The sequence below is a fragment of the Lontra canadensis genome, unplaced genomic scaffold (genome assembly GCF_010015895.1).
Source record: "Lontra canadensis isolate GAN:19392208 unplaced genomic scaffold, GSC_riverotter_1.0 scaffold4, whole genome shotgun sequence".
Classification (NCBI taxonomy): domain Eukaryota; kingdom Metazoa; phylum Chordata; class Mammalia; order Carnivora; family Mustelidae; genus Lontra; species Lontra canadensis.
In genome coordinates, this window is record NW_022630998.1 from 31,752,813 (window position 1) to 31,780,236 (window position 27,424).

At 40.3% G+C, this 27,424-nt stretch overlaps 2 protein-coding genes across 4 annotated transcripts in view; one reads left to right on the forward strand and one right to left on the reverse strand.

Annotated features, from left to right (window-relative positions):
* ACOT12 (acyl-CoA thioesterase 12) overlaps positions 1 to 15,849 on the forward strand; it is a 44,769-nt gene extending 28,920 nt beyond the window's left edge. Inside the window, exons 7-16 of one of the 2 annotated variants that reach the window (XM_032847414.1) lie at positions 1,746 to 1,865; positions 2,732 to 2,882; positions 3,533 to 3,588; positions 3,909 to 3,972; positions 5,443 to 5,526; positions 10,603 to 10,736; positions 12,937 to 13,065; positions 14,291 to 14,417; positions 14,881 to 15,033; positions 15,786 to 15,849. In XM_032847414.1, the coding sequence (XP_032703305.1) occupies positions 1,746 to 1,865; positions 2,732 to 2,882; positions 3,533 to 3,588; positions 3,909 to 3,972; positions 5,443 to 5,526; positions 10,603 to 10,736; positions 12,937 to 13,065; positions 14,291 to 14,417; positions 14,881 to 15,030 (1,015 nt within the window). In that variant the 3' untranslated portion in view covers positions 15,031 to 15,033; positions 15,786 to 15,849. Of the gene's footprint in view, positions 1 to 1,745; positions 1,866 to 2,731; positions 2,883 to 3,532; positions 3,589 to 3,908; positions 3,973 to 5,442; positions 5,527 to 10,602; positions 10,737 to 12,936; positions 13,066 to 14,290; positions 14,418 to 14,880; positions 15,537 to 15,785 lie in introns of those variants that run through there. The other variant, XM_032847405.1, reaches the window with a different exon arrangement.
* Positions 3,196 to 27,197, reverse strand: ZCCHC9 (zinc finger CCHC-type containing 9). Of its 2 annotated transcripts, XR_004381393.1 has the most exons (8): positions 27,111 to 27,197; positions 25,543 to 25,952; positions 21,911 to 22,061; positions 21,604 to 21,696; positions 19,615 to 19,683; positions 17,675 to 17,714; positions 6,477 to 6,647; positions 3,196 to 3,281 (listed from the first exon to the last, which is right to left on the reverse strand). XR_004381393.1 is itself a non-coding variant. In XM_032847427.1 (6 exons), exons 2-6 carry the CDS (start codon positions 25,924 to 25,926, stop codon positions 18,243 to 18,245), a joined length of 816 nt encoding a protein of 271 aa, XP_032703318.1. In that variant the 5' UTR covers positions 25,927 to 25,952; positions 27,111 to 27,197; the 3' UTR covers positions 17,885 to 18,242. The 2 variants fall into 2 exon arrangements, 1 of the variants encoding a protein (XP_032703318.1); XM_032847427.1 differs by lacking the exons at positions 3,196 to 3,281; positions 6,477 to 6,647; positions 17,675 to 17,714 and adding an exon at positions 17,885 to 18,361.
* Positions 27,198 to 27,424: the final 227 nt, after the last annotated feature.

The following is a 27,424-nucleotide window of genomic DNA, read 5'->3' on the forward strand; positions in this document are numbered from 1 at the left end:
AAGAGATTAGAAAGGGTCTGAGTCCTGGTTATGGAGATAGTCAAGGAGGGAGAGAAGAGTGTTGCCTTTTGTCAAAGAGAAAAAGTAAGTCATTTACCCATTTACCCTACGATTAATTTGTCCTTTTGTTTGAAAGTGAATGTTTATGTTCTTGGTTCAAAAATAAAAATGAAATGACCGTTCTGATACTTTATTCTGAATTGTAGATTTTGGTCACATAATCCTGAAACTCCCTGTAATGATAGTTATGGTACAGCCGATGCAGAATAGAAAGAGAGGACAGCCTTTACATTTAAAAATAGTCAAGTTGCAAACTTTTCTAAAGGCAGTTTACAAATAGGATTGACCTCTCACATCCCTGGTTACAATCATTATGGCCAGAGGATTAACTGAAAAATAAGATGAGAAAGAGAAATTTGGAAGAAAACTTTTAAGTACTCTTCAGTTTCAAAAAAAAGGCATTTTATTCTCTCTCTTTTTTAAAGATTTTATTTATTTATTTGACAGAGAGAGGGAGAGCAAGCACAAGCAGGAGGGGGGGGGCAGAGGGAGAGGGAGAGAGAGAAGCAGACTCCCCAGCTGAGCCAGGAGCCTTATAGAGCGCTTGATCCCAGGACCCTGGGATCATGACCCTCAGGCAGACATTTAACTGACTGAGCCATCCAGGTGTCCCAAAAGGCATTTTATTCTTAATAGAGCCATGTAGGCAACTGAGCAGCTTTAAGGAACATTGTGTTGTCTGAAAATGCATTTGAACAGGAACTGTCCTACCAACAATTTTTGTAACTGTTGAAGATTGTGAAGATCTTATTTTCCCAAAGTTAAAAGAATTTTATTGTGACTATGTCTATAATTGTGACAATAGTTAGAAACCTGTAGAAATCCTTTTTATAAATTATGCACAAATAAGAGAGCTCGTTTTAAAAATGAGATTGTCATTCTCAATGACAATAAAGTATTTGAGCCTGTTCTATTGTAAAGGCTTACAGTATAATTAAGTATGGCAGAGTGTTCACTTGGTGTTGGCACAATTCCTTTAAGTAACTGAATGACTACAGTGGGAATCTAAAATGTAGAAAATTATCAAAGTAACTCTGAGATCAAATATACTTTATAAATATTTCAAAATTTCACACACACACACACATACACACACACACACATACTCATTGTAAAATGTGTACCTGGTAGCCCTTCAGGCTTTGTGTAGCAATCCAGGTAATTTTCCTGTAGGGAAAAAAAAAGGGGGGGGGGGTCTTTTGCTATATGAGTAAATTCAGTTAACTATGAAGCTAAGGAACTAGTGTGAACCATACGAGCTGGCATTTCCTTCCCTGTGTCCCCCTTCTAACCTGGGGGTCACAACTTCCCGTGATTGTGATCACAAGCTATCTACATGAACAGAACCCTCAGATGAGAACCAAGACACTGGTTTGTTTTTCAGGGGGACTGTTAGAGGGAAGACAACAAGAGCAGGGCTGTCACCACAAGAGTAGAAGCGCAAAGCACCTCGGTAAAGATCCCACAGCTCGGGGACATGGTCTTTCCCAAAATATTTGCGGGCTGTGTAGGGACTCACTCTCCACATACATCATCTAGTCATTTCTTAAAAGAGTTAAAAGAGACATTTACTTAGAAAGCACATTGAATATTCATCGATTGCATGTGTTAAGCAAATCAACAGCTCATGAAACTACATCGAGAGTGAGCGCTGTCTCCTCTGTGTCTCCCCTTTCTTTCCTCAGACGCCTCTGTCGGGCACACCCCCTTCTGAAGTCTGTGGACATGTTTAAGTTCCGGGGACCGTCTACTGTTGGAGATCGGCTTGTTTTCAATGCCATTGTCAACAATACATTTCAGACCTGGTAAAGTCCGTCTAGTGTTCTTAGGTGGCTGTGAATGAATTCAGACTTGCACAGGAATAATTTTTTATTTTTCTTTCTATCTGGAGGTGAGTGTAGGGACTCCTGCAAAGTAACCACGTTCCTTCTCATTGTTTTTTTGAAACTTCAGTTAGTCGTCAACATCTGTACACACTCATTTTCACCCTCTTTGCTGCTTGAAGCCTCTTTGTACTTGATAAATTGTGATGGTTTGGTTTTTGTCTCTTAATAAGGGTGACTCCCAGCCGGCCCAGTATGGTCTTGGTATGTCCCTGTCATTATTAACTCTTCAATTCACTCTCGAAAGAGTCCCAGTGACTTCATAGTCAACTGACTCATAATGGACCTGTTGTTTATCACCAAGAAGTCCAAACCACTTCGCAGTTATTTTTATTATTCTTGATACACAAGGAAAATATTTAATTTGGTATTCTTTCTTTTAAAGTGTGGAAAAGAGTATCTATGTTTCCTATCCAGTTTTAGTGTCTGATGCTTTTTAATGTAGAATAGTTGTTTCTAGGGGAGAAAACTTGACTGTGGTCCAGTTAACTCCCTGCCACATCACTTTACCAAAATATATTCATGAATGTGTATAAAGTCCTAACCGGCCTTTTTCCCACTTGATGGTGGGAAAGTAAAGCAGAAATGCTACCAGGGGCTACAGCATCAGATCCGTCAGCCTGATGTAGAGGATTTTAACAGTTGCATAGATTTGCATCAGAGGAGACAGAAAGCCCAAGGCCGTCATTCTTTTTCTCACTTGGAAGAGAGTAGTGGTGGTGGCCTCGGGCAGAGGAGGCCTGGCTTTCTCGGGTTCTCTGCCCACTGCCCTGTGTCGCCCTCTGCAGTGTGGAAGTGGGAGTGCGTGTGGAAGCCTTTGACTGTCAGGAGTGGTCTGAGGGCCAAGGCCGGCACATCAACAGTGCTTTTCTCATTTACAATGCTGTCGATGATAAGGAAGAACTGGTCACATTTCCCAGAATCAAACCCATGTCAGAGGTCAGTTATTAGCACGTGAGTTTCAGTAATCGGATCACTTCCTGGGGGGGAAGTGGTGGGTACAGAGCTCCACCCAGAATCCCCTCACACCAGTAACGCTTTTCAAGGCTATTCCTCTTTGGATATTTTTTTTTTCTACATCACAAAGTAAAATGGACTTTTTCTTTTCTTTCTTCTTCTTTTTCTTCCCCAAGTCACTCTGATCATTTGTTGGAATGACAGAGGCCCCGGAGACCTCACCTCTGCTCAGCCACGTGCTGCTGTGGGCAGTGTATCATCTTCTGGGTCGTACTTCTGATTGTCTTCTCCCACCGCTTTACATCCGATTCTCTCTGCTGTCCCGCGCCCAGTGGAACTCTATCTTCCCCTTGGTGCCAACTCTCACCTTTTCTACAAACTCTGCAGTGAGACATAGGTGTCATTTTGGGAACAGAAATGATAACCACCACCACTTTAAAAAAGGAGAGAACAGGGCTGTCAAGATTATGTTTTTATCCATGCCCCTGCCCTTTGTGGGTGATGAGGATGGTTCACACAGAGACTGTGTGTGTCCCAGCTAGCCCTTGCAACAGAATTAGGAGAGAGAGACTTAAGGACTATAGCACTAAAATATTAGAAATTTATTGATTTTCCTTTGTCTTTTATAAAAGGAAGATTTTAGACGGTATCGTGGAGCTATTGCACGCAAGAGAATTCGCCTCGGCAGGTAAGGATGTGGATGTAAGGATTTTATGCTATCATCTCTTATCTAACAAATTATATAACAAAGGGCTCCTCTCTGGGTCTGTGTTCCCACATAATGTCAAATGAGAAGGTCTGATGTTTCCTGGCTGGAGGCTAACTGTGACGGAAATTGTTTTTCCTGATTGTTCCACTACTAAAAGCAGCTTTTAAAACTGCTGATACCAGCCCAAGAAAGTGTCATGGTTACTACTGTGTGCTGCATGCAGGGAAGAAAACTTATTTATTATTAAACATTATTATTATAACATGTTACTTAACATTTTCTTTTTTTTTTTTTTCCAGAAAATATGTTATTTCCCACAAAGAAGAGGTGTCACTCTCTGTACACTGGGACATAAGCAACCAGGTAACGGTGTTATTATTGGGAGCTCTTTGTGTAAGAATCAAGTCATTATAAAACGGAAGATGGCATCATTATAAAAATGACAGATCCCATGTTTAACTGATTCAGGTTGTGCCTGCACAGGTTAGAGGAAAAGGAGCATTATATCAACCAGTCCTTTCAAAAGGAAACAAAACCAATCAGTAAGCAGTTTCCAAAGCACAGACCCTGAAGGCTCTGTCATGGGATGCATTCAGGCAGTGTGACCCTGGGATTTGACTTCTCAGTGATTTGTGCTGAATGACATGCCTTCCAGCTTGCATTTTTATGATACAACAACAAAAGTATTGGGCATTTTTAAGGTTTTTGACCATAAAATAGAAAGGGAAATACAAATTTACTGATGACATTGTTGGGTCCATAATCATAGGAGCGAGACTGATACAAAGCGAAGGTCAAGCAAAGCTTTATATTGCGCCAAGCATTGAGAATCAAACTGACTGGCCAGGGCATCGCTTGCAAAGAGGCGACTTCTCTCTGCCTTACAGACTAGCTTTTAAGGGCAAAGGCCATGTGGTTGGGCCTGGCCACGCACAGGTGGTCAATGAGATTGTAACACACAGAGAAAGCTACACAGCCATGCTATGTCACACATAAGTGACCAATTGAATCACAATTTACACTATAGTAGATATTTGAACTAGCCTATCACCTTGGTCAGAACTGGCACCCAAAAGGCACCCAAAGGGCTGGGCCCATACTCCTTAGTAGCTAGGGGGACAGTACGGGCCCCCACTGATTGGCTACCTCCACCTGGCCTGACCCACCCTTGTATTTGGGTGTTGTTACCTGGGACTGGTTTCCCGGACTTGCTTTTAAGTAAGTTCCCCGGGTGGGGGCGTGGGGGGGCGGGCAGGGTCAGTTTAAGTTTTACTTTCTAAACAACAAAGTCATTGTTTAACCGGATGGAATCGGATGGAATCGCTCTGGCTAAATAGGCCCTTACAACATGTTGATTCCAAGTCCTATTGAAAGGTAATGTTGTCTTTCCTCCGGATACCCATTGATGTGACGGACACTAATTTGTAAAGCATGCAGGCCTCGTGTTATTTTGTCTGAATTCTGAATTAAGAGTTGGGAGACAGAAATTATGTTACCTATAGCTTAGTTCTAAGCTCAACATTACCACTTTGGCTCTAACATTTCCTATTTTCAAAGCAGAAGCTATTTGATCACCTGATGCCTGGATGGCTCAGTCAGTTAAGTGTCAGCCTTCTGCTCAGGTCATGATCCCAAGGTCCTGGGATCAAGTCCTGCATCGGGCTCCTTGCTCAGCAGGGAAGTCTGCTCCTCCCTCTGCCTGCTGCTCCCCCTGCTTGTGCCATCTCTCTCTGACAAATAAATAAATAAAATTATAAAAAAAAAAAAAAAAGAAACTATTTGATCCCATATCTGTGGGTTGAACTCTCAGCTTTTACAATATTTGTATTTTAGGGAACCCTGAGTAATGCCAATGTGGAGGCTCTCAAGAATCTGGCAGCCAGAAGCGGTTGGGAGGTTACCAGTGTGGTAGAAAAGGTAGGAGGCATCCGGGTATACACACAGCCCACTGTCCCTCACAAATGAGAGTGGTCACGGTGGTGTGTTTCTGCTGCTCCTGCTGCTGCTTCTAAGAAGGTAAAAAACTTTCCTGGGAGACTTTTTCGAAAAGCCAAATATTTTTCCAGCTCTGTCTCTAGTCCTCCATGCTTGTGGATTTGGGGTCCTTTGGTGCACCCTGCATATTCCTACCTCTGATCTTAGTTCTCATACTCCACTTCTCTCTCCTTCTCCTTGCCATCAGCCCCCATACGAACTGGTCTTTAAGCCCCAGGACAGAATTCTTCTGCATGAAGCCTCTTCTGTCACCCCTGACTGCAGAACTCCCCTGGTAGGAACCCTCTTAGCACTTACTTCTTCAGAGTGAATCTGTCAATTAATTATGCACCGTCTTGTGGCATTGCATCCACAGCTATGCTGAATTGATGTCGAGGTTTACATAGTAATTTAACTTTCTACTCATGGTCTTTCCCCCTACCTAGATGATCAATTTCATAAGAAAGAAGCCTCGTCTTGACTTATTAGCACTTTTTTACATTGCTTTGCGGATCATCAAACCTAAATGCACACATATTATTTTGGTTCTGATTTTATCAAATTTCAGAGGTATGTTAGGAGACAGTGGCAAGTGGTGCCCACACTAACTAGACTGTAAGGTCACCAGCATAGATAGTCCCAGATTGCAGCAGTCCAGATCACACCTGGGAGGGGCTCAGTCATGCCAGCTCTCTATGCTCACATCCAGTGTGTACTGTTTTTTTCAGTGAAGCAACAGCCTCTACAATGGGGTGTCCATAGGTCCTAATTTCCTGGGACAGCCCTGGTTGTCCCATCTTAATTAGTGATTGGTCCATCATCAGTTGTCTTATCATAGTTACTAATAAAACCTCCATGCCCCAGTCTGGACAATAAATGACATGGTCACTTACCTTAAAATTGAAGCAAACTCAGATACGACTTCACTGATTCTTTTCAACTCTGACCTCTTGCCACTGTTTTGTTCTGGGTTGTTGGCTTTTATTATGTCTTTGTCTTCACTTGTGAGTCATTTCAAGATCTCCCTTTACCCTCTCTGGATCCACTTCTGTTTCCATGCATGCCTAATTCAGTGATGCAAAAACATAGACTTCGTGTTATAAAATGCTCTTTTTCTCTTTATCCCACATAAAAGATGCTTCAAGACTTTGTTTTCTTTTACTAGTATGAAATCTGCTTCTTGCTTCTAAGAATTCTAATCTTCTTCTTGCTGGCTTCTAAGCAGCATTGGAAAGGGCAAACATGCATCTGGAATGAAGGAAGACAGCATGTTTTGTGAAGCCATATAATATATAAAAACTTCAGTTCTTTGGGAGTTTGGGGCCAAAATAAACCTAAACAAAAAAAAAAATGCTGCATTTGTTAGTGTCTAAAAAGAGCCATTAATATTTAATTCTTAATTTTTGGACAGATACTTATTAGGAGGTATGATATAATCAAAGCAACATTCTTACATCATTTCTGTTGAATTTGAAGCCCTCCAGTTCTTTAGATTATATTTATGATAAAACTTGGATTTTTTCCAATTCTAGGCTATCCTCTTCTCTCTTACTTTTTAAAACTTTTACATTGTTTTGATTTTAAAATACAGCTCTCTTTTTTCTATCATCTTTTCATTGAATAATTCTTACACTGTCTGTTGTGAATCATACTTATTCTAGGTTTTGAAATCCACACTTATTGTTGGGCAACTCTCTCAGGTCCCCTCTCTTCTGCGGAACTTTGTACTATCACTTTGCTATCGCTTAATACATCTTGCTTTGCTGCCCACCAAAAAAAAAAAAAAAAAAAAAAAAGAAAAGAAAAAAGAAAAAAAATCTATACTTGTTTTTGATACAAATTAGTTAAATGTCAAAAGTGTATGATTTCTGGCATTTGTAATTAAATTGGATAATACTTATTCTTGTGACTCATATTTCTATGTATAGTGATGGAATTAATAGTAATAATGCAAGGGACAAAAGTAATACAGGCAGCACCCTCACCCTAAAGGAGCTTGTGGACTATTTTGGCAACATCACACATACCTACACAACAGCAGAAAAATGATTTTCAGGTAGCTTATGAACAAGTGAGCATTTGTAGTATTTAAATCATTAAGATCAGCTCTTAGGCAGCCCAAAGTAAATCAAGACAGATATTTAGAGAGAATTTTGGAGAGGGGCTCATTCTTTCCTCCTTGCAGATAGCTTATGTAGATATCTGGAGGGTGGAAGAGGCTGTCCGGGAAGTGAGCAGCTCCGGCCAAATCCTCAGGGTAGGAATCAGCATGGGTAGAAGATTGACTTGACAGAGTGATGATGATGAAAGCCAGAATGGCAAGGACTGCTTGAAAACTTTTCCACAGAACAAAACCCAGCACAGGAAACAGACCAGAGGACACTATTCTCACTGAAGCTGGGGAGGAGCTGGTCCCAGAGCCCCAGCTGTCCAGTTCTTTTCCCCTGAGCCCTTGGGGTCATTCCCCGGGCACCTCCGAGGAAGGTTAGCCTCCCCTCCCCACCGAGGTCTCTGTATAAAATGATTTTGTCCTCCTTCCCATAATATTGTCTCAATAGCAAGAGAGAGTGTAAAACAGATAGTATAAAATTCCAAGATTAGATCCTTTTCTCTTCAGCTGTTTGTAGAAGATATCCAAATCCATTAAACAGAATCTTATTAAAATTAGAATGAAAAAACAGTATCATTATGAATTGTTAGAAATTGCAAGCTTACTCATTTTAAGCTTCATTTCCTAGAATAAAATTCGGCAGGCATCAAGTGATAAAAATGTTTGAGTTGGTTACAGACGGAATTTAACCTGTGTTCTTCTGAGCGTGAAAGAGAACATGTTCTCTTGAAGAGTTGGTCTTGGAGAATTTTTTTTCACTCAGCGGAAGTTGGCTTTTCTAAAATACTAGGGTTTAAAGAGATCAGCACCTACTGCCACCCTCCTTGTCAGCTTTGTCCACATCGGTGCTGCTGATTCTCATGGCACAGCGATGAGGAGGACTTTCTGCTACGTTCACCTTCTGGGGGAAGGATTGAGATCCCGTTCACTTGTCCAATGACGTTCTTGGTGGTGGATAGGTTTAGTGAGCTCCTGTGAGGACAGAGGTTAATGGTGGCTGCTCAGCTTGGGGTTCACTGTGGCTTCAGGAAGCAGGAAATGTTGTGTCTACAACCCAGAGAGCAGCTTCCCGGGACAATGCTGTGACAGTTTCCTTGGGCTGCTGTAACAGTACCACAAACCAAGTGGCTTAAACCACAGAGAGGTATTATTTGTAGTCCCGGAAGCTGGATGTCTGAGATCAAGGTGTCGGTCGGCTTGATTCTTCTTGAAGTGGGAAAGGCTGTGCTAGGCCTCTCCTCTCGCTGCTGCTGCTTTGCAGGCAATCTCTGGCAGACCTTGGCTTGTCAATGTGTCACCTGATTTCTGCCTTCATCTTCCTATGGGGTCCTCCCAGGGTGCATGTCTGCCTCCAGATTTCCTTTTCGTCAGAATATTAATCATTACTGGATTGGGGCCCACCCTCCTACACTTTAACCTCATCTTAACTAATCACACCTGCAGTGACCCTCTTTCCAAATAAGGTCACATTCTGAAGTACACAGAGACCTGAAACATAGGAATTTGAGGAGACCCACTTCAGCCCTTAGTGAGTGCTCAGCCCTAGATTCCATCCCTCTCCACCCTGACTCCATTAGTGTAGATCATGGCCGCCCCAAGGCCTAAATTGGACAGAAGGTAAGGAATTCACCCAGGCCACCTGCGCTTACCTCCTCTGAGACTACAGAGCTCTAGACTTAGGGCCACACGGCCTCGGAGTTCTGAGAAGACAACTTCCTTCAGGATTTACACCAGGGAGCCTCCTTTTACTCCTGCCGTACAGGGAGTAAAGGTAGGCATGGCTGTGCCGGGGGTGAGTGTCTGCCACCAGTTGAGCCCCATTCATGGCTTTCTGTTTGATACATGTCCACAGCCCAGGACATGTCCTCCTTTGTGTGCTTAGTTTAAAGACAGTCTTGGCACGGAGGTCAATTGGGAAGGTAGAATGGTGTAAAAAGATAGCCACTCCTTTTCTTTCTAGGCTGCCTTTAGTCAATTTCTTATTTCTTCATTCTCCTCTTGAAGATGTTTATGTTTAAATAAAGGTTTTCTTCCTCACAGCCTGACTTGTCCATCTGCTTGATTCCTGCAGTGAAGTCTTAACCCTCTGTTTGTTTGTCTTCTCACAGCTTGTTGCCATGGGGATGATTATAAGATGGCACATTTCAACACGAACTTCAAAGCACCCTGAAAGAGATGGAGAAAATGGGCAGGATAGAAATGTGTTCCTAGCTGAGCACATAGCTCTGATTATTAGCAAAAGTGCAACAGCAGGAGATTTTGGAGTAATAGGGGATATGTTACTGTTTATGTCAAATGGCTCCCAAGACAGGCGTCCTTTATCTAAGGAATAACAACATTAGAAACCCAGGAACTGGCCTCTCAGGAGGATGGGCCCTTGTGATTCGCAAATGAAAGAAGGCTTTGTGCTGAAGAAGCGTGGTGCTTCAGCAACACTTTTGGAGGGTTGAGTTGGTTCTGGAGGTGGGTGGCTTGCTTCCTGGGTCCCCTTGGCATGCTTGACATCCTAGGAAAGTGTCTGAGGTCCTGGAGGGAGGTGAAGCACTGACTTGCCTATCAGCCCAATGCTGTTTCTCTGGTGTTGCTGGGTAGAGGCAGGGAAACATCACAAAGAGATAAAAAGAGAAAGGCTTACATTTTTTCATTTTTCAAGAGAAACCTTGTTGCACAATAATTAAATAACCGAAGTCCCATATTATTTAGAGGACGCAGAGGATAATGTCCTGGTCCAAGTTCTAGACACCCAAGCATTTGAAGTAACATTGCCAGTGTCTGGCTTCATTAGTTATTCAGGCAGGTGTCAAGATGCCTTAGATGGTACAATCAACGTATGACTCTGTGTGGTTTTTAAAGTCGAAATATCCATTTTTCTCTTGTAATTTGTTTTTTTGCTTGTTATTATCTTTTAGATAAAAATATATACCCTGGAAGAGCATGACATTTTATCTGTTTGGGTTGAAAAGCACGTGGAAAGACCAGCACATGTGGCTTATCATCTCTTGTCTGACTTTACCAAGAGACCTTTGTGGGACCCCCATTATGTGTAAGAATTATTTAAAATATTTTCTTCAATGACATCATGTAAAGGGCAGCCTCCATATTGCAATCCATCTCCATTGCCCAACATAGGACCCATTGTTTATAAGTTAAAGAGTATATTTTAAAACTTGCACTGCACTGAAAACTGCATCCCATGCTACTGAGAAAAAGCAAAAATTATTTTAGTCATTTATTTATCATTTCTATCAAGTTGACATGCTTTACCCACATCTGGTGTCATCCTACCAACAACGCCACACTTGGTATTATTTCCACTTAACAAGAGAGAGGTTCTGGGGCTTGCCAAGATTGCTTTCCTAAGCAACGGAACCTGAATTGGAACCCAGATCCATCAGGCTCTGAATTGCACACCCTTGTACTTTAATATACAGTTTTGTTGCTCTTGAGGAAGTGTTTGTCAAAATTGTCCTTCCCACCTCCCTCTCTTGGTATTTGATGAGGGGTTCCTCCTTCTTTCTGTGAAGTAGCGTTCCCTGGTGAGAAGCTGAGGGACAGCTGGATGATACTGAAGTCAGAGGCATTCTTTCCTGCTTTTCCTGTCTGATCAGGGCCCGGTCCTATCAGCCTACATCTCTTTCTGCTGTTACTTCCTGACTCCTGCAACCCAATCCAGTCTCGGCCTTTTTCACCTCTTTCCTGGAGTACAGGCTGTGCACCTTGCCACCTGCACCGGCTGGGTCTGATTGCGCTCAAGCCATGCCCCTTCCTCCTCCGAGGAGTCCCAGCTCTGGGGCCATGGAGCCCCAGCTCCTGGGCCCTCACTGGGCATCTTGCTGAAAGGAGGGGATCGGTGAGATGGGCTTCCTGTTATATCATGCATTACGATTTACTTCCTAATCTTGATGAGATGGGGGCTCATCTTTAAAATGGCTAAACTTGGGTGCCCAGGTGGCTCAGTTGTTTGAATGTCAGCCTTTGAGGTTCGGGTCATGATCTTGGAGTCCCAGGGTGGAGTCCCCCATCAGGCTCCCTGTTCGGTGGGAAGTCTGCTTCTCCCTCTGACCCTCTTCCCTCTCGTCTCTCTCTCTCACAGATAAACAAATAAAATCTTTAAAAAAAAATAAAATGGCTAAACTTGATTATGATTGATACCCTGCATTAGACAATTTTTTAAAAGATTTTATTTATTTATTTGACAGACAGAGATCACAAGTAGACAGAGAGGCAGGCAGAGGGAGGTGGGGGCAGGCTCCCTGCTGAGCAGAGAGCCTGATGTGGGGCTCGATCCCAGGACCCTGGGATCATGATCTGAGCTGAAGGTAGAGGCTTTAACCCACTGAGCCGCCCAGGTGCCCCCGCAATAGACAATTTAATATCACTAAAGTGAAATACCTCTGGGGTCATGGGTTACATTTGCATAGATGCCAAAATAATACATCATGGTTGGTGCTATCATAATAAAAGACTCTGAAAGAAGAGGAAACACTTTGCAGTTTTCTTCCATCAATATTTGCAGGTACTCTACAAGTACAAAGCTTTTGTCAGGAACAATGGTTAAACTTTGGTATTAATTCATTTCAAATGTTTCTTGCACTGTTTTGTAGGTCACCCGACTTTCCAAAGTGAACTTGAATGAATGGATGAGTGAATGAATGAATTCTAATTCAACTTACTTGTCTTTTGTACCTGCCTTAATTCATTACTGTGCCAGGTGTTTTTATTTAATCCTCACCACAACCCCATAGTTATTATGTATATTTTACAAATGAAAACAAAAATAAAGTGACTTGCCCAACATAACGTAGATAGGAAGTGTACATTTGGGATTCAAAGACGGGTTGTTTGACTCTGAACTTGGTGCTCTTTCCAGGAGACCATATTCCTTTATCTAACAGTCCTTCTTTGATGACTGTCCATATAATTCGCTACTCTTCAGATGTTATTATTATTCAGAAATAATTTTGTGGAAAACAACTATAAATGCCTTTCTCCAAAGTGTGGAGGGCAGTGACCTTAGAATCACAGGGCCACCATTCTCCATCACATGCATAATTATTCCTGCAGACCAAACAGCTTTCTAAAGACAGACTTTGAGAAATAATGCTGGCTTTGGCAGGATGGTTATGTGAACGGAAGAGTGACTGTAGGCCTCAGTAACGTAGTTCTGCAAACAGAAGAAGTGAATGCCTTATTCATAGCAGGTGGGAAAGTGTAGCCTTTCTTTCACTGTTGTATTTACACAGGTCCTGTGAAGTCATAGACTGGGTGAGCAAAGCTGATCAGATATATCATATCACTTGTCCTGTAGTGAATGGTGACAAGCCCAAAGACTTGGTAGTGCTTGTATCACGGAGAAGGCCTCTCAAAGATGGGTGAGTATGAGCAACTAAGTGCTGTAGTAATGTTTTGTAGAAGAGAGTAGAATGAAAAAGTTGATATGAAAATAAGGAAGGCAATTTTGGCATTTCTGGTCTTGAATGAGGTTCATCTGAATTTCTTCTAGATGGACCTTTAGTTATTTTTAAAAGTCATCTATTAAATGCCACCCGTGTGCAAAGCACCATGCACGATTCCTGAAGCAGTTCCTTTTCCTTTTGCCTTTTTCCTTTTCCTATGCACACGTCACATTGATAGTTAGCAAACCTTTAGAATATTCCATTATCAGTAAAAATGCAGTGACTGCCAAATAAAACATCAGGAGCGGTTTAGAATTTACAAAGGCTCAATTATGCTAGACATTTAAAAGGCCTGGCTGCCAGCTAGGGCTGTTCACGCGAGTGCTTGTTCCTGACTTCTCTGTGGGCATTGGACTTCTCCGGGCATGGTGTCTGCGTTCTAAGAAGTGTCCTAAGAATTCAAAGAAATAAGCAGTAGAAGCTTCTCGGACATTTAAGGGCTACACCTGGAACTGGCCGGCATAATTTCCAATGTCAAAGCTGGCCTGTGGAAATAAATCACACACGTGTATATAGGAACGCACATGGACATTCATTATAATATCACTGTATTTATTTATTTGACAAAAGGTAGAGAAATAAACTGAAGGTCCGTCTTATAAATTATGGTAGAGCCATACTGCAGAGTACTATGCCATCATTAAAAAGGATGAAGCAGCTGTAGAGGCACTGATTCAGAAATATCTCCAAAGATTTACTGGTAGGCAAAAAATCAAATTATAGGCCAATATTTATAAAATGCATTTATGCAAAAATCTGTACATGCATTTGCTTACGTCAGTGTTATATATTTATAAAAAGGTGTGAAGGGATACAAAGCAAAATGTTAACATTTGTTAAGGGTGGTCCTTACAACCCATTAGGGCATAACAAAACATGCTTAGAACTTGACTCCAGCCTTGTGGAGTTATGCAAAGTGTAACTAATTCTTAGGCAGACAACACCTATGGCCCTTATTACCCTTCCCTACACTTGAAGGTAGCCATAGAGAATGTATGTGTGGGGCCCTCATCTAGGAGAGAGGTCTCTATAGTTGCACTTCTACTTATATAAATAAGTGGAATTTACTGCAGGAATTTGTTTTCGAACAACTGTCCTTCATTTCTCACAATAACTTAGAGAATGTCCTTTCATTTTTCAGTGACAGTTACGTGGTGGCAGTGAAATCCGTTATTCTACCATCAGTCCCACCTTCTCCACAGTACATCAGAAGTGAAATCATCCGTGCTGGATTTCTCATCCATGCGATCGACAGCATTTCCTGTACCGTAAGTTTGATGAAACATCTGCACGTTAATTTGCTCCTACAGATACAGAGAAACCTTTTACCCACATTTGCTAGTTAAGTGTAATCTGTAATGTGTGTCCACATCAGGAGAATCCTGAGGTCATCCTTTTAGTTCCATTCCAGAACATCCCCAGAAGATCAGGACCATAGCCTCCCCTATCCCAACTGAATTCAGATCCCTGCTTGACTCCCTTTCTTGGGAGTGCCTGGGTGACTCCGTGGGTTAAGCATCTGCCTTCTGCTCAGGTCATGATCCTAGGGCCCTAGGATGGAGTCCCGCATCAGGCTCCTTGTTCAGCAGAGAGACTGCTTTTCCTTCTCCCTCTGCCTGTCACTCCCACTGCTTGTGCACTATCAAATAAATAAAACCTTAAAAAAAAAACTTTTTTGGAAAAGTCTCAGTCAATAAACAATTAAAATAATGTATTTTCTTTTTGAGACAGGTATCATACTTCAACCAGATTTCTGCTAGCATCTCTCCTTACTTTGCTGGAAATCTTGGTGGCTGGTCAAAATCCATCGAAGAAACAGCAGCCTCTTGTATACAATTCTTAGAGAATGCTACTGAGGATGGATTGATAAACATATTTTAAATGGTAAACTTTCAATTACCTGTAATTTTATTTCCCACCTTTAATTCCAAGTACACTTAGCCCTGACAACTGGCAAGATTTTGGGCCACAAAATAATTTAATTTTGGCTTAAGCAAAAGGCAGTAAGGGGTTAAAAAATAAAATTGGTCTCAGGTCAAATACCAGTGATTTGGATTGTATTATTAGAAGAGTTTTAACACTGTTTTAGATCATCTGTGGCTCTCCTCCCTTCTGGGGGCATGGGCAGTGGAAATGGCCCATATGCAATTTTGTATGGACCATATAATGGTACAAATACGGTTTAAAATGATCATAAGCATTTTTACATTACAGAAGTGAAACATGTGTTCTGGTTAAAATTTTATAAAATTTTAAAAATCAAAAATGGTAAGTTGGCTAGTTGATTAATAGTGTGGGAATATTCTATATATGGCAGATATCTGTATGTCACGAGCATCTGACAAGATGTATTACATGTTTTAGAGCTTTAAATTAGGAAGACATTAAAACATAATGGAATTCAATCAATTTCAGTAATAGGAGCTACTTTACTAGTGTCATTTCACATATATTGAAGGTGGCTGACCAATTTAGTATCTATTGCTATATATACATACAAAAAGTACCTGCAAAATGTGATATCACAGAGAAAGAGGATATTAACTGAGCTTTTCTTTCATAACCATTATACTAGCACTTTATTCCCCAGACTTCAAGATTCATTATTCTACTCTGTGATTTGTCTTAACTCCTAGGACGAACCAGCACATGTCAAGTTGGCCTCCTCTACAGAACAACATTTAAGAGTTGAAGGACTTCATGAGAGTTTAGAGCATTAAGAAGTTAGGTACATCCTGCCATCTGTAGGTCAAATCTCTACCTGCTTCCTCTGCCTACCCGTCCCCCAGCCCATCTACTCCCCGAGCCTAGGTCTGGTGGTTATTTTTATTCTGTGTCAGCAGGCTTTCATTTACACGGACTTTGGACTGTGCTCCAATTTTATGAATTAACATTGATATACAGTAAGAGAGTGGGTATGCAGGTTTAAATGACTATACAGATCAGAAGTAGATTTTTGAGAATATTTTTAGATTTTAAAAAAGGTAAAAAAAATTAGCAATAAAGGGGTTGCATCACACTAAAATTTTGTATGGTAAAATTTCAAACCTCTCCTGTAACTGAGATGCTTCTAACTTCTGCCTATCAGAGGTCTTTGAATTTATATTTGTTTTGAAAATTACTGCAGTAATGACTTGAGGTGTTGGTGAAACATCCAAGGAGGAACTGAAATCAGGGATATTAGAGCAGATGGATTTAGGACTCAGCCTCGGAAAAGTGAAAGATAAGCTTGTAAGAGGTGGCATTTCCAGAGGATTGATGGAAGAATGCTAATGACGAAATCCTAGGGGATGCAACAGAATATATTTTTTAAAGATTTAATTTATTTATTTGACACACAGAGAGAGATAGTGAGAAAGCACAAGCAGGGGTAGTGGCAGGCAGGCAGGGAGAGTGAGAGGGGGAAGCAGGCTCCCTGCTGAGCAAAGAGCCCTATGTGGGGCTGAATCCCAGGACCCTGAGATCATGACCTGAGCCGAAGGTAGACACTTAACCGACTGAGCCACTAAGGTGCCCCTCAACAGAATATTTTTAAAATGTAATAAAATATTTCAGATATTATTTTTCTGATACACTGATATGTCAAATATGTATTTTCCCCTCAAGTCTCCTCTCCATCCTAAAGCTGCATTAGAATGCGTGTGACCTTGTTTGTCTTCATCACAACCACAATCCCAAGTACCTAAAAGAGTACCAGAAACACAGCAGGAACTGGAGAAAGATGCAGTGCATAAATAAAGTTAATGTTTGCCTTCCTCACTTGAGGAGGCTTTTGAGTCTCCAGAGTCTTTGGCACCTCATAGGACAGGTGAAATAAATCTGGGTGTGTTTGGACTAAATGTCTAAGACAGTACTGCTGCCCTCTTCCAGCTGCACGACTTGTGTGATTTCTTTTAAATGGCACTCCTTTCTTTAAGTTCTGGGAGGCTGAGCTATATTCTCTCCTGTTTTCCTCTCATATCAAAAATAAAACAACAGCTCCTATTAAAACTAGAACTGTTGAGGTATGCAGACATTAAAACAGAGAAAAGTGTTTCTTTTCTTATTTGGTAAATATTTTGCTTTTGAAGCATCAGTGGCTAATCACAGCTGTTTCCGTTAGTTACAAATGTATCCAATCAGGTAAAATTCCAAATGAAACACACAATCCACTAGAGTCATTCCATTAAACAGTACAATGGGAGCCCTAAGCCTTGTGAAATATATGTATTAAGTATGCATGTATTCATCAAATCAAAGAAGCTAATGGGTCTCTGATTAGTGTTCTAACTCTATTACGGTGATAGTTGCATTCTCACCTGGACGCATCTAAAACATGTGAACAAAATGCTGTTAAGTGTAATATACAATCTGTTAAGTGACATCATTCTGGAAGAATATCTGAAACTAAATTTCGGCTAGAATTTCTCTCTTGAAAATCAAGAACAAAGAAGAGCTGCTGTTAAGGTATTCTTCTATTTTACCTCAATAATTTGTACTTCTTTATGTCAAAACTAAAATAAATATTAACCAAAATTAATCTTATCTAGACTTCACAAAAGATGGTATTTCCAAAGGGTTTGTACCTGGACATAAAGAGAGAATGGCTAGTACAATCCAGAATCAGGTATTCAGAAAAATAAGTAAATAGCAAATGAATTTTTATCATTTTAAAAATATAGTGGATTTTGTGGCAATTAATAAATTCATAATAATAAGGTGGTATTTTGAACAAAAAAAACAATCTAACTAAAAATTCAATTCCGAATGCCAAGCAGTAAAACTTTATGTAGGGGTGGTTCACATTAATACATAGTTTTTAAGAAAAAGATGATTGTTACAATCAAGCATATAACCACTTAGTTATACCTAAGTTCTGTTAAAAATGTTCTTTTAGAGAATCCAATTCTAACGTCTTCTACTTCTCCAGTGATTTTCTCCAGTGATAAAAGCACTCTTTAATGGACAGCACTCAGGAAACTATGCGACCATTCCCTGATCATACTGGTATCTACAACACAGGTCTCCAAGGGAGCCCAGCTCCAATTTGCCAAGTAGGCCCAGTTCAGAATATTTAACAATGAGGTGGTAACTAATGACAGTACTAATCATTATCAGAAATTAACAACTTTAGGTATCTTTGTCTTGGGTTTTTGTGGTTTAGGTACATCCAAAATTTCTTCATAGTCGGCGCTCATTCCCTTTGCCAAGCGACCAACCGTGACCATTCGATCTGTTAAGGAATGGAAGTTAGAATGTAAGAAAAATGGTAATCAAGTACATCCCTGTAGTTTGGAACTGGCTGAGCAAAGAAACTAGTTTTGACATGAATAATCACAAGGAGGGAAGACTCCATCACTAAAGGAGAGTGAGCATTCTGTAATTGATTATAACCCTTGATTTCAGAGTACCGCAGGCAATTTCTCATCCCAATTAGGGAAATGCAGCAACTGCTTTGCAATGCACAAATTGATGAGAAAGCGCTTTCATTCTTTCCCAGAGTTCATCATTATAGAGTCAATGAATTCCAAGAATCTGTAAACAGTATGACTTATGAAGCATCGGTTTTAAATGCACAAGATTCCACCTGTGAAATTATACAACATCTGCTTGTCAGTCTTGTCATTCGGGAAATGGCAACCCTCCCAGGAGGGAGAATTCAAATTCCACTTCCATCATTTCAGTCCTCCTGCCTACAATGTAGTAAAGACTGTCTTCTTCTATACAAGACCGTAAATAAGAACTCTGGGTTTTCAAAGGTAAATGTTCAGGTAGGAAGTAAGAATGAGCAGATTTTGTGTAGTACTGTCACTATTTGAGATAAAAAGAAATGTGCTTTTTCCCTAAGAAGTACTACTTTTGCCCTCCTGTCTTTCTTCCACTCAAGATTATCATCATTCCAATCCAGGTAAACTAATATGATAATCATTTCCACTTCCCTCACATACATATAGTGAACATTTTTGAAGTTTTGATGACCAACAGTAGTATTTCATTAGAAAGAAAATACAACTGGCCTGATGATGTGTACCTAACAAAATTTTAGTATTTTTGGCTGTTTTTGCAATCAGCTCTGAATCCTTCAGATATAGATGAAGCAAACCATTTGTGAGAATGCTCAATCATAAAAATAGAGTTATTTTCATATTTTTTATTTCCTCTTAGTGAATCAGTATTTTTCTGTTGGTGACAGAATTGGCTTCATTACTAAATTCATTAGTTGGAAGTTAAAAATGTGTATAAGTAAGATGCTTTGTAAGATTAGGGTCCTCTAGGGCTTAGTGGTCACCTTTTCCCCACCTGACAGTACCAGCTACTAGTGCTCAGTTACGACTGCATCTACTCCTGACAGAGAAATGACTAGATTGTCACTGCAGCAAGAAACCAGGTTGTCTTAAAATTAGTGGCATCTCAGTATTAACAAAATTCAGCAAAAACACAGAATAATAACCTCGGGCCTTCTAAATAGAGGCCCAGAGATCTCACCTGAATTCTGGCTCTCAGGGCAATCTTTCTTAAAATGGTCCACAGAGCCACAGAGTCTGCAGCAACCACCTATTAAAAGAACAAAGTCACTGAAAACCTCTCATACTTACAAGGGACTGTAATGTCTCAAAGCATTTTTCATATCTTATTTGGTCCTCACAGCCTTGTCAGTGCACAGGGAGGTGGAAACAGGAACACAGGTAGGTGCCACCATTCCTGTTAATAAGTCCACTCTCTGTCCTTTTGATCCCACAGAGCCCTAAACTGTACCTGTCCACTAGTTCTTGCATCTGGCCTTCAGGGGAGAAGAGGGACAGAGAGGAGGGAGATAATGGAAGAAGGTACTTGTGCTCTCGAGTGTCCAAGAGCCACTGCATAGAAGATCGTAACTGTGGTTACGTAGGCAAAGATTTGTGAACTGTTGAACCTGTAAGCAAAAGTCGTGTCCTGATGCATTTTTTCGAAGAGGATGTCCATATTTCTTATCAAATGATCAGTGACCCCAAAAAAGATTAGGAGCCATTGCTCATCTGTACAGGTCAGATGGGCGTGATCAGTTACAAAAGGAACCAAATTCACTTTTGTTTTAGTGCCTTCTATCTGCCAGGCACCCTAACGCTAATAAAAGTGCCTGTCTGCCTACTTTAAACAACATTCCAGGACTGTGAATTACCACACATGTAGTTTCTAAAATCAATCTTTCCCTTAATGGTCAAACACTATTACTTAATGGTCAAGCATTATCAGGACATGCTTATATTGTGAAGTGACTTACCCAGAAATATGACATTATAGGATGTAAACCTGGCTGAATTCTCACTTCTCTGTGATCTCTTCTTTCCTTTGCTGCACTTTTAAAAAACATCTAATCATTTTGTATAACTATCCAAAGCCATCTTTATCATCAGTCATGTCATCTGACCTGTGTCGTAAGTTTAAAACAGAAAGGCACCTGTGGGCCTTTTCCAGGGCCAGCTTCTTTACTGTTATAGATGCCAGAGTGAAATGGGAGAGGGACACTGAACAGTAGCTCTTCAGTACCATAATTAAATCAATACCATAATTCATCAAATCTAAGACACTGAATATAAGCTATATCATTATTTTACAAACCTCTCAGGGAAAAAAAAAAAAAAAATCCCTGCCAATTACATGGCACCCACCACTGGTAAGATATATTCTGAGTTCAGAGACATTAAAATGTGAGAAAATGTACATCTTAGAATCAAGGAAATACAGTTTTTCATCTCCATTTAACAAGCAAGGAAACTGAACTGAGAGAAATAACAACTCAACCAAAGTCCCACTAGTGAATGATGGTACTAGAACTATAACCCATCAGCTTGATTTGAATGCTGTGCCTTTTCACTGGACTTCTCCCATGCGACCCAGGACATGACATACAAGAGGTATCTGGAACCTGATGGCATCAGTTAGCACATAAGCACCTTACTCATAGTAATAGAAAATTTCCTCCTTAAAGCTTCGGACATCACAGACTCTAAGAAGCTTAAGATGTTAGTTGAGCTAAAGATAAGAGAGGTACATGATCCCACGCTAGACGATTACCCAAGGAAAACGTTCAGAAACAAAGATTACAATACATATTGAAGAGTGTCTACCAGCCCATCTATCCAAAATGGTATGCTAACCTGTGATTAAATCCACAACACTATTTTTTTAAATCTTATATTAGCTTGAGATACACCCCCTTTGCTTCTGTTGTGTTTAAAAGTAGGTATTTATAACATACTCTCACAAATGATGCTGAAACAAGCAAAAAGCTTAAAATATATACTTTAGCTTTTTGTCTTGATTAATACGTCATATTACACATAAAGTCCAGTACATAGAGTTTGATAAAAACTGAAATTCTTAAGGTTTTGTTTTTTGTCCAAGAATTGATTCAAGAGCTAATTAAGACTACGTTAAATCACAACTCTGCATTCTAACTCACCTTTTCTGACATATAAGGGTAACGGTACTCACCATCAGCATAGAGTCCTTTGGGATTATCAGGACAGGATCTGGATAGATGCCCCATTTCCCCACAAACAAAACATTTTGCAAAAGGAAATTCACCTGTAAGGATCAACATTTTCTGTTAAGTTGGCTAACTACAGAACAAGTCATATAATATTATTTTAAATAACCTGGAAAAAAACCCTTTTTTTTATACAACTTAAAATTTAATCTCAATTTCAAAATAATAAGTGGCACGCTCATGACAAACTCTGTCCCAAAAATCCCACTTCTGACATTTACCACACTAAAAATCAATAGAAAGAAAACATACCAAGAGCTGGGTCTACTTTGGCTTTGCACTTGGTTATTTCATGCTCTGTGGACCCACACCGATAACATATTCCAGTTCCCATATCTTGATTCTCAAGGGCAGCTGGGCAATCTGCAATCCCATGGCCAGGTTTTCTACAATGGAAACATACCTGGGAAAACAAAATGTGAGTTTCCACATTACAAAACTACACTGGCTTTATTAATTCTTGAATTCAAAAATATCTTTAAAATGTCTTTCATTTGTTATCTAGCTCTTTTTAAAAAAATCTCAATGTTTTATCTGTAAAAAAGGTTGTTCCATACATTCCTAAACAATAAACGTCATTTCCAGGAGAGGGTCTCAGCACTTTTGAAAACCGTCAATCCATAAATCCATCAATCTCAGACACAAAGTTAAAAATGGTTTCATAGAAACTGCTTAAATGAATTAAGCAAATATGGGCTATTAATTTCATTAAGGGGATGTCTTTTCTAGAAAAACTGAGTTTTCTATGAAAAATAGAAAATGACCATAAAAATTATCAGGCATAATTCATACTAGTACTTACAAAGTTCATATAATTGAATACATTTGAGTCAAATGATGCCATTTAAATTATGATTCAAATTATATTTCATACCAAAAAATGTATCTTATAGTTTTCATAACTTTAATGCATATTCTTTAATACTCAGAATTAGGTGTTTCATTTTTAGAGTATGTACACAATACATTTTTTAAAGATATTTATTTTACAGAGAAAGAGACAGCGAGAGCAGGAACACAAGCAGGGGGAGTGGGAGAGAGAGATGCAGGCTTCCCTCTGAGCAGGTAGCCCAGTGTGGGGCTCAATCCCAGGACCCTGGGGATCATGACCTGAGTTGAAAGCAGACACTTAACGACAGCCACCCAGGCACCCCTACACAATACATTTTAAAAGAATAATTATAACATGAAATATCTGGCTCCAACATAACACTAAATAATCATTTGGTCACTTTACATACTACCTACTGATGTGGAGAATAGTTTTTGTTGTAATGAATAAAAACAGTAATCATAATCAAATATGGTGGATACTCAAAGATATGTAAACTCTTTTATATAAACTGAAAAAAGGTATATATATATATTTCTTGGACAACAAATGGTTTATTTTTTCAAAAATTTTTTTGAAAAAAGGGGCGCCTGGGTGGCTCAGTCACTTAAGTGTCTGCCTTTGGCTCAGGTCATGATCCCGGGGGCCTGGGATCCTGGGCTCCCCCTCACTGATCCTGCATTGGGCTCCCTGCTCAGTGGGGAACCTGCTTCTCCCTCTCCCTCTGCCTGCCACTCTGCCTACTCATGCTCTCTCTCCTTCTTTTGTCAAATAAGTAAATAAAATCTTAAAAAAACTTTTTTTAAAACAATTTTTTTAAATAAGCACAGGATTTTTAAAAAGCAAATTAAACAGGCAGATAAAACATATAATATATTGCAACTGTGTCCTCATTTTTTCCATTTCATAACATACTGGAAAAGAATGAACCCCTTTAAATCTTCACTAACTTTTACGTTTAGAATGAGGTGGTCCAAACAAAGAAAATGCAGTTTTATACAGGTTCAGGAAAAGCTAATGGCTAAAAACTAGATCACCATAAGAAGACCGGAAGTCCTGGTGAAGTCAACATGGTCTCTAGTAACATGACAGTTCACTGATTAGGTTTTTACCTTTTTTTTTTTTTAGATTTTATTTATTTATTTATTAGAGAGAGAGAGAGAGCACGAGGTGGGGGTGGTGCAGAGGGAGAGGGGCAAAGAGACTCTCTGCTGAGCATGGCACCCTACACGGAGCTAGAAGCAGGGCTCCATCCCAGCACCCTGTGATCATGACCTGAGTGGGTCAGATGCTTAACCAGCTGAGCCACCCAGGCACTCCAGGTTTTCACCTTTAAAACCCAATTGCCACCAAATGCAAATTTCTTTTTTTTTTAATTTTTTTTCAAATGCAAATTTCTTGAATGATCCTAAATTTAACGTAGATGGGACTATGGACAGTGAACATCATAAATTATCTTAATTTATTAGCAATTAAGAATTGATGCTCAGACTGAACAAACTATATACTTTTAAAATATATGCTTTAATAGAAAGCATTTATTTTTTTCTTGAAAACCCATGTCTTTCTCCCTTAATTACAAATATAAAACTTCTCTTAAAAGGTCACAGTATGGGGGTGCCTGGGTGGCTCAGTGGGTTAAAGCCTCTGCCTTCGGCTCAGGTCATGATCCTAGGGTCCTGGGATCTAGCCCTGCATCGGGCTCTCTGCTCAGCAGGAAGCCTACTTTCTGTCCTCTCTCTGCCTGCATCTCTGCCTAATTGTGATCTCTGTCAAATAAATAAATAAAATCTTTAAAAAAAAAAAAGTCAATATAAATGTTTCGAATACTATGCAATTCATCATAGTGCCTATGTCAATGAAATTATCTTTAAGTTACATTACCTTTAAGTTAAATTAGCTTGATAAAAAATTTTTTTTTATTTTATTTATTTACTTTAGAGAGAGAGAACACACGCGAACAGGGGGAGAAACAGAGGGAGAGGGACAGACTCCTCAGTGAGTGTAGAGCCTGACATAGGGCTTGATCTCATGACCTTGAGATTGTGACCTGAGCCCAAATCAGGTCAGTTGTTTAACCAACTGAGCGACCCAGGCGTCCCAATTAAAATATTTTTAAATAATGGTACAATTTAAATAAAGCTATCCTGATCCAAATAAAAATGATTACATTTTCTATCCATATTTATTCACAAGGAATGTTTGATTAGCATTATCTCTAAATGATTATCTGCAACTATGTACAAAACTAATCCTGCAAATAAAAATGAAGGTGTAAACTGATAACAAATACTGATTTTTATGTAGTATCTTACTAGAAGACTTGGAAAATTCACTTAGAGAAGGGAAAGAATTATATGAAGTATTTCATTTCCTACGTCTGACAGTTTAAAAATCCAGGGGTGGGCAAAAGAAATCAATGTGCAGCCCCCAACATTCCTCTGAATAGTACGGAGAAGGGATGGAGCAATGAATAGGAACAAACTCAAGGGATCTTAACTCTATTACTCTGCTCTGTTACTAACTAGTGTGAGTCTTATTAGACTTCATTCCTGTGCCTGTTTTTCATGCATAAAGACAAAAAACATCCTTTCCAAGTAAAGGGAACCACACATATTTAACCTGTTGCACTTAACCCTACACCTTACTTTTTTTTTTTTTAAATGCCTGTTTAAAAAGAAGCTACTGGAAAGCAGGAATAAGAACATAGGTTTTGAAGTCTGACAAGCTCTTGTTTGAATTTCATCTCCGCTACTATACTAGCTATGTGGCTGTCAGCACTTTTTTACATCTGTCTATACATCAGTGTTTTCTCCACATATGAGACTAATGCTACTATCTTTATAGTGTTGTTGTGATAATTAATCACATCAAGTGCCCAGCATACAGGAAGTGCTAAAAAAGTCGTAATGTTATTACTAGCCCTCAAAAAGATGCTTTATAAATCTAGTATGTAAGAGCATCAAATTCTGTTAGAATATACATGTGTGAGTATATGAATAATAGTTCTGACCTATATAAAGTAATATTTCAGTTAAAGTAATGATCTTACCATTGCATTTTTCTTTGCTGCTTGTCTTTTTAGTCTTCTTCCTTCCCGTCGACTATCCTTCTTTAAAGCAACTGTAATTTCTTCCCTTACCTCCTCACTGTCTGCTGCTATCATCTCTCCATTATGAACTCTCTGTGAGTTTTGTCTTAGGTATTCCATGAATCCATTTACATCTTCATTTAAGTACTCCTTTTTCTTTTTGTTCTTTTTGTGTTTTGCTTGGGGAGCATCATTTTTAACGGAGAGCCTTTTGGCTTCAAGTTGTTTACTCTTTGGTAGATTTTGGCTTTCTCCCTCAAAGGATCCCTTCTTCATGTCCTCCCATGATGTTGCAGCCAAAGGTCTCTTGTTATGAGTGGTAGTAACTCGGGCCCACCTGGTCATGATTTCATCAGCGGTACTTTATCAAGCTTTAAGACAAGCATGGATGTTAGTAACCATTAAAAAAAAACAAAAACCACTAAAGATCCACACTGTATCACATTATGCCCATAAGTTAAAGCCTTAATTATTTAAACACTTCATTTAGATATCTGTATATTTAATTTTATAATATGCGGCACAGATATGCCTGTAAAATAAATCGACCCTTACCAAAAGAGCTACCACACCAGTAAAACAAACAAAAAACCCAACACATATATAAATGCTTAAAACTGTAAAACATTTGATGAAGTAACCAAGTTACTTTGTAAAATTTGAATCACAAAGTAATACAGTGAATGAAGTTACTCTTCCCAAATTCTGCAGTTTTCCTGGCTGTTTCCTATCTGTTAAGTCCCAAGGCTACTTTCATCCCACCTTCTCGCTGAGTCAGTTCAGTGCAAACAATCTGCATAGCAAATTAAGTACACAGAAATCCTGTCCTTTGGCGCAAAGTTTGTCATTACAACCCTTCCCGCAGATTGATACGTAACATAAACAAAAGGGTTTGTTTATGGTCACGTAAGGATACTGGGTCTTCTAGCTCATCAGACTATAAACCACTTCGAGCCCGGTGGTTTCCAATCATTTTCAATTACTGAGCCGCGCCCCTTTGGGGGCGGCATCCCGTGTACCCAACAGGGTTAAAACCTCTCAAGTCTCGTGGTTAGAAACCTCCCGGAAACACACGCTGAAGGGCGGAGCCAACGAGTCACTGAGACGCTACACACTTCTATACCCCGCGCGCACACGGCTCACTGCACATCCCGCGACTGTCACAGTAGGGACTGGAGCTGTCCAAGAGGTGCATTATCCTTCCTATGAGGACAAGGAAAGGGGGAAGCTCTAAGTATCAAGATGTAGTTGGGGGAGCCCACTGGACACCGGGTCCCGGTAGGGCTGGATGCGCCAGCCCAGGCGGCTAGCACCCGACCGCTGAGAGCCGTCCCCGCGACGGCACCCTCGGCGGGCCTCGGATCCCGGCACTCCAGCCCCATCTGCCGTTGAGAGCTGTTGGGGGCCCAGCAGTCAGTCTCTGCGCCTTCCCGCCAGGTCCCTGGGAGCGAATGGGAGAAACACTGCACCTGCCGGGGCAGGGGCGTGTCCCAGGGTCCTATCCCGCTGAGCCGCACGCAACTACTTACCGCGCACGAATCCTCCAGGGCAGCTGAGTTAGCCAGCCAGAGAAGCCCGTCCCCGGCGACTGAGTCGGCACTCGGGACCGGAAATACGTCCCCGAGAGTGCGTCACTTCCGGCAGGCTAAGGTGGGGCGGAGCACGTGTGCTAGTTAGAGTTGCTCTCATGGGCGGGGGTGTGCGGTTGAGTGAAAATTTGTGGAGCGCCGAGGGTTTGAGGGGTGCAGCGCTGCACAACGGGGACACAAAGATGAAGAGTGCTTAGTCCGTGCTGTCCGGAACCCACAGCTCAGTAGAAGAGCTGCACGGCAGCATGGAGGTG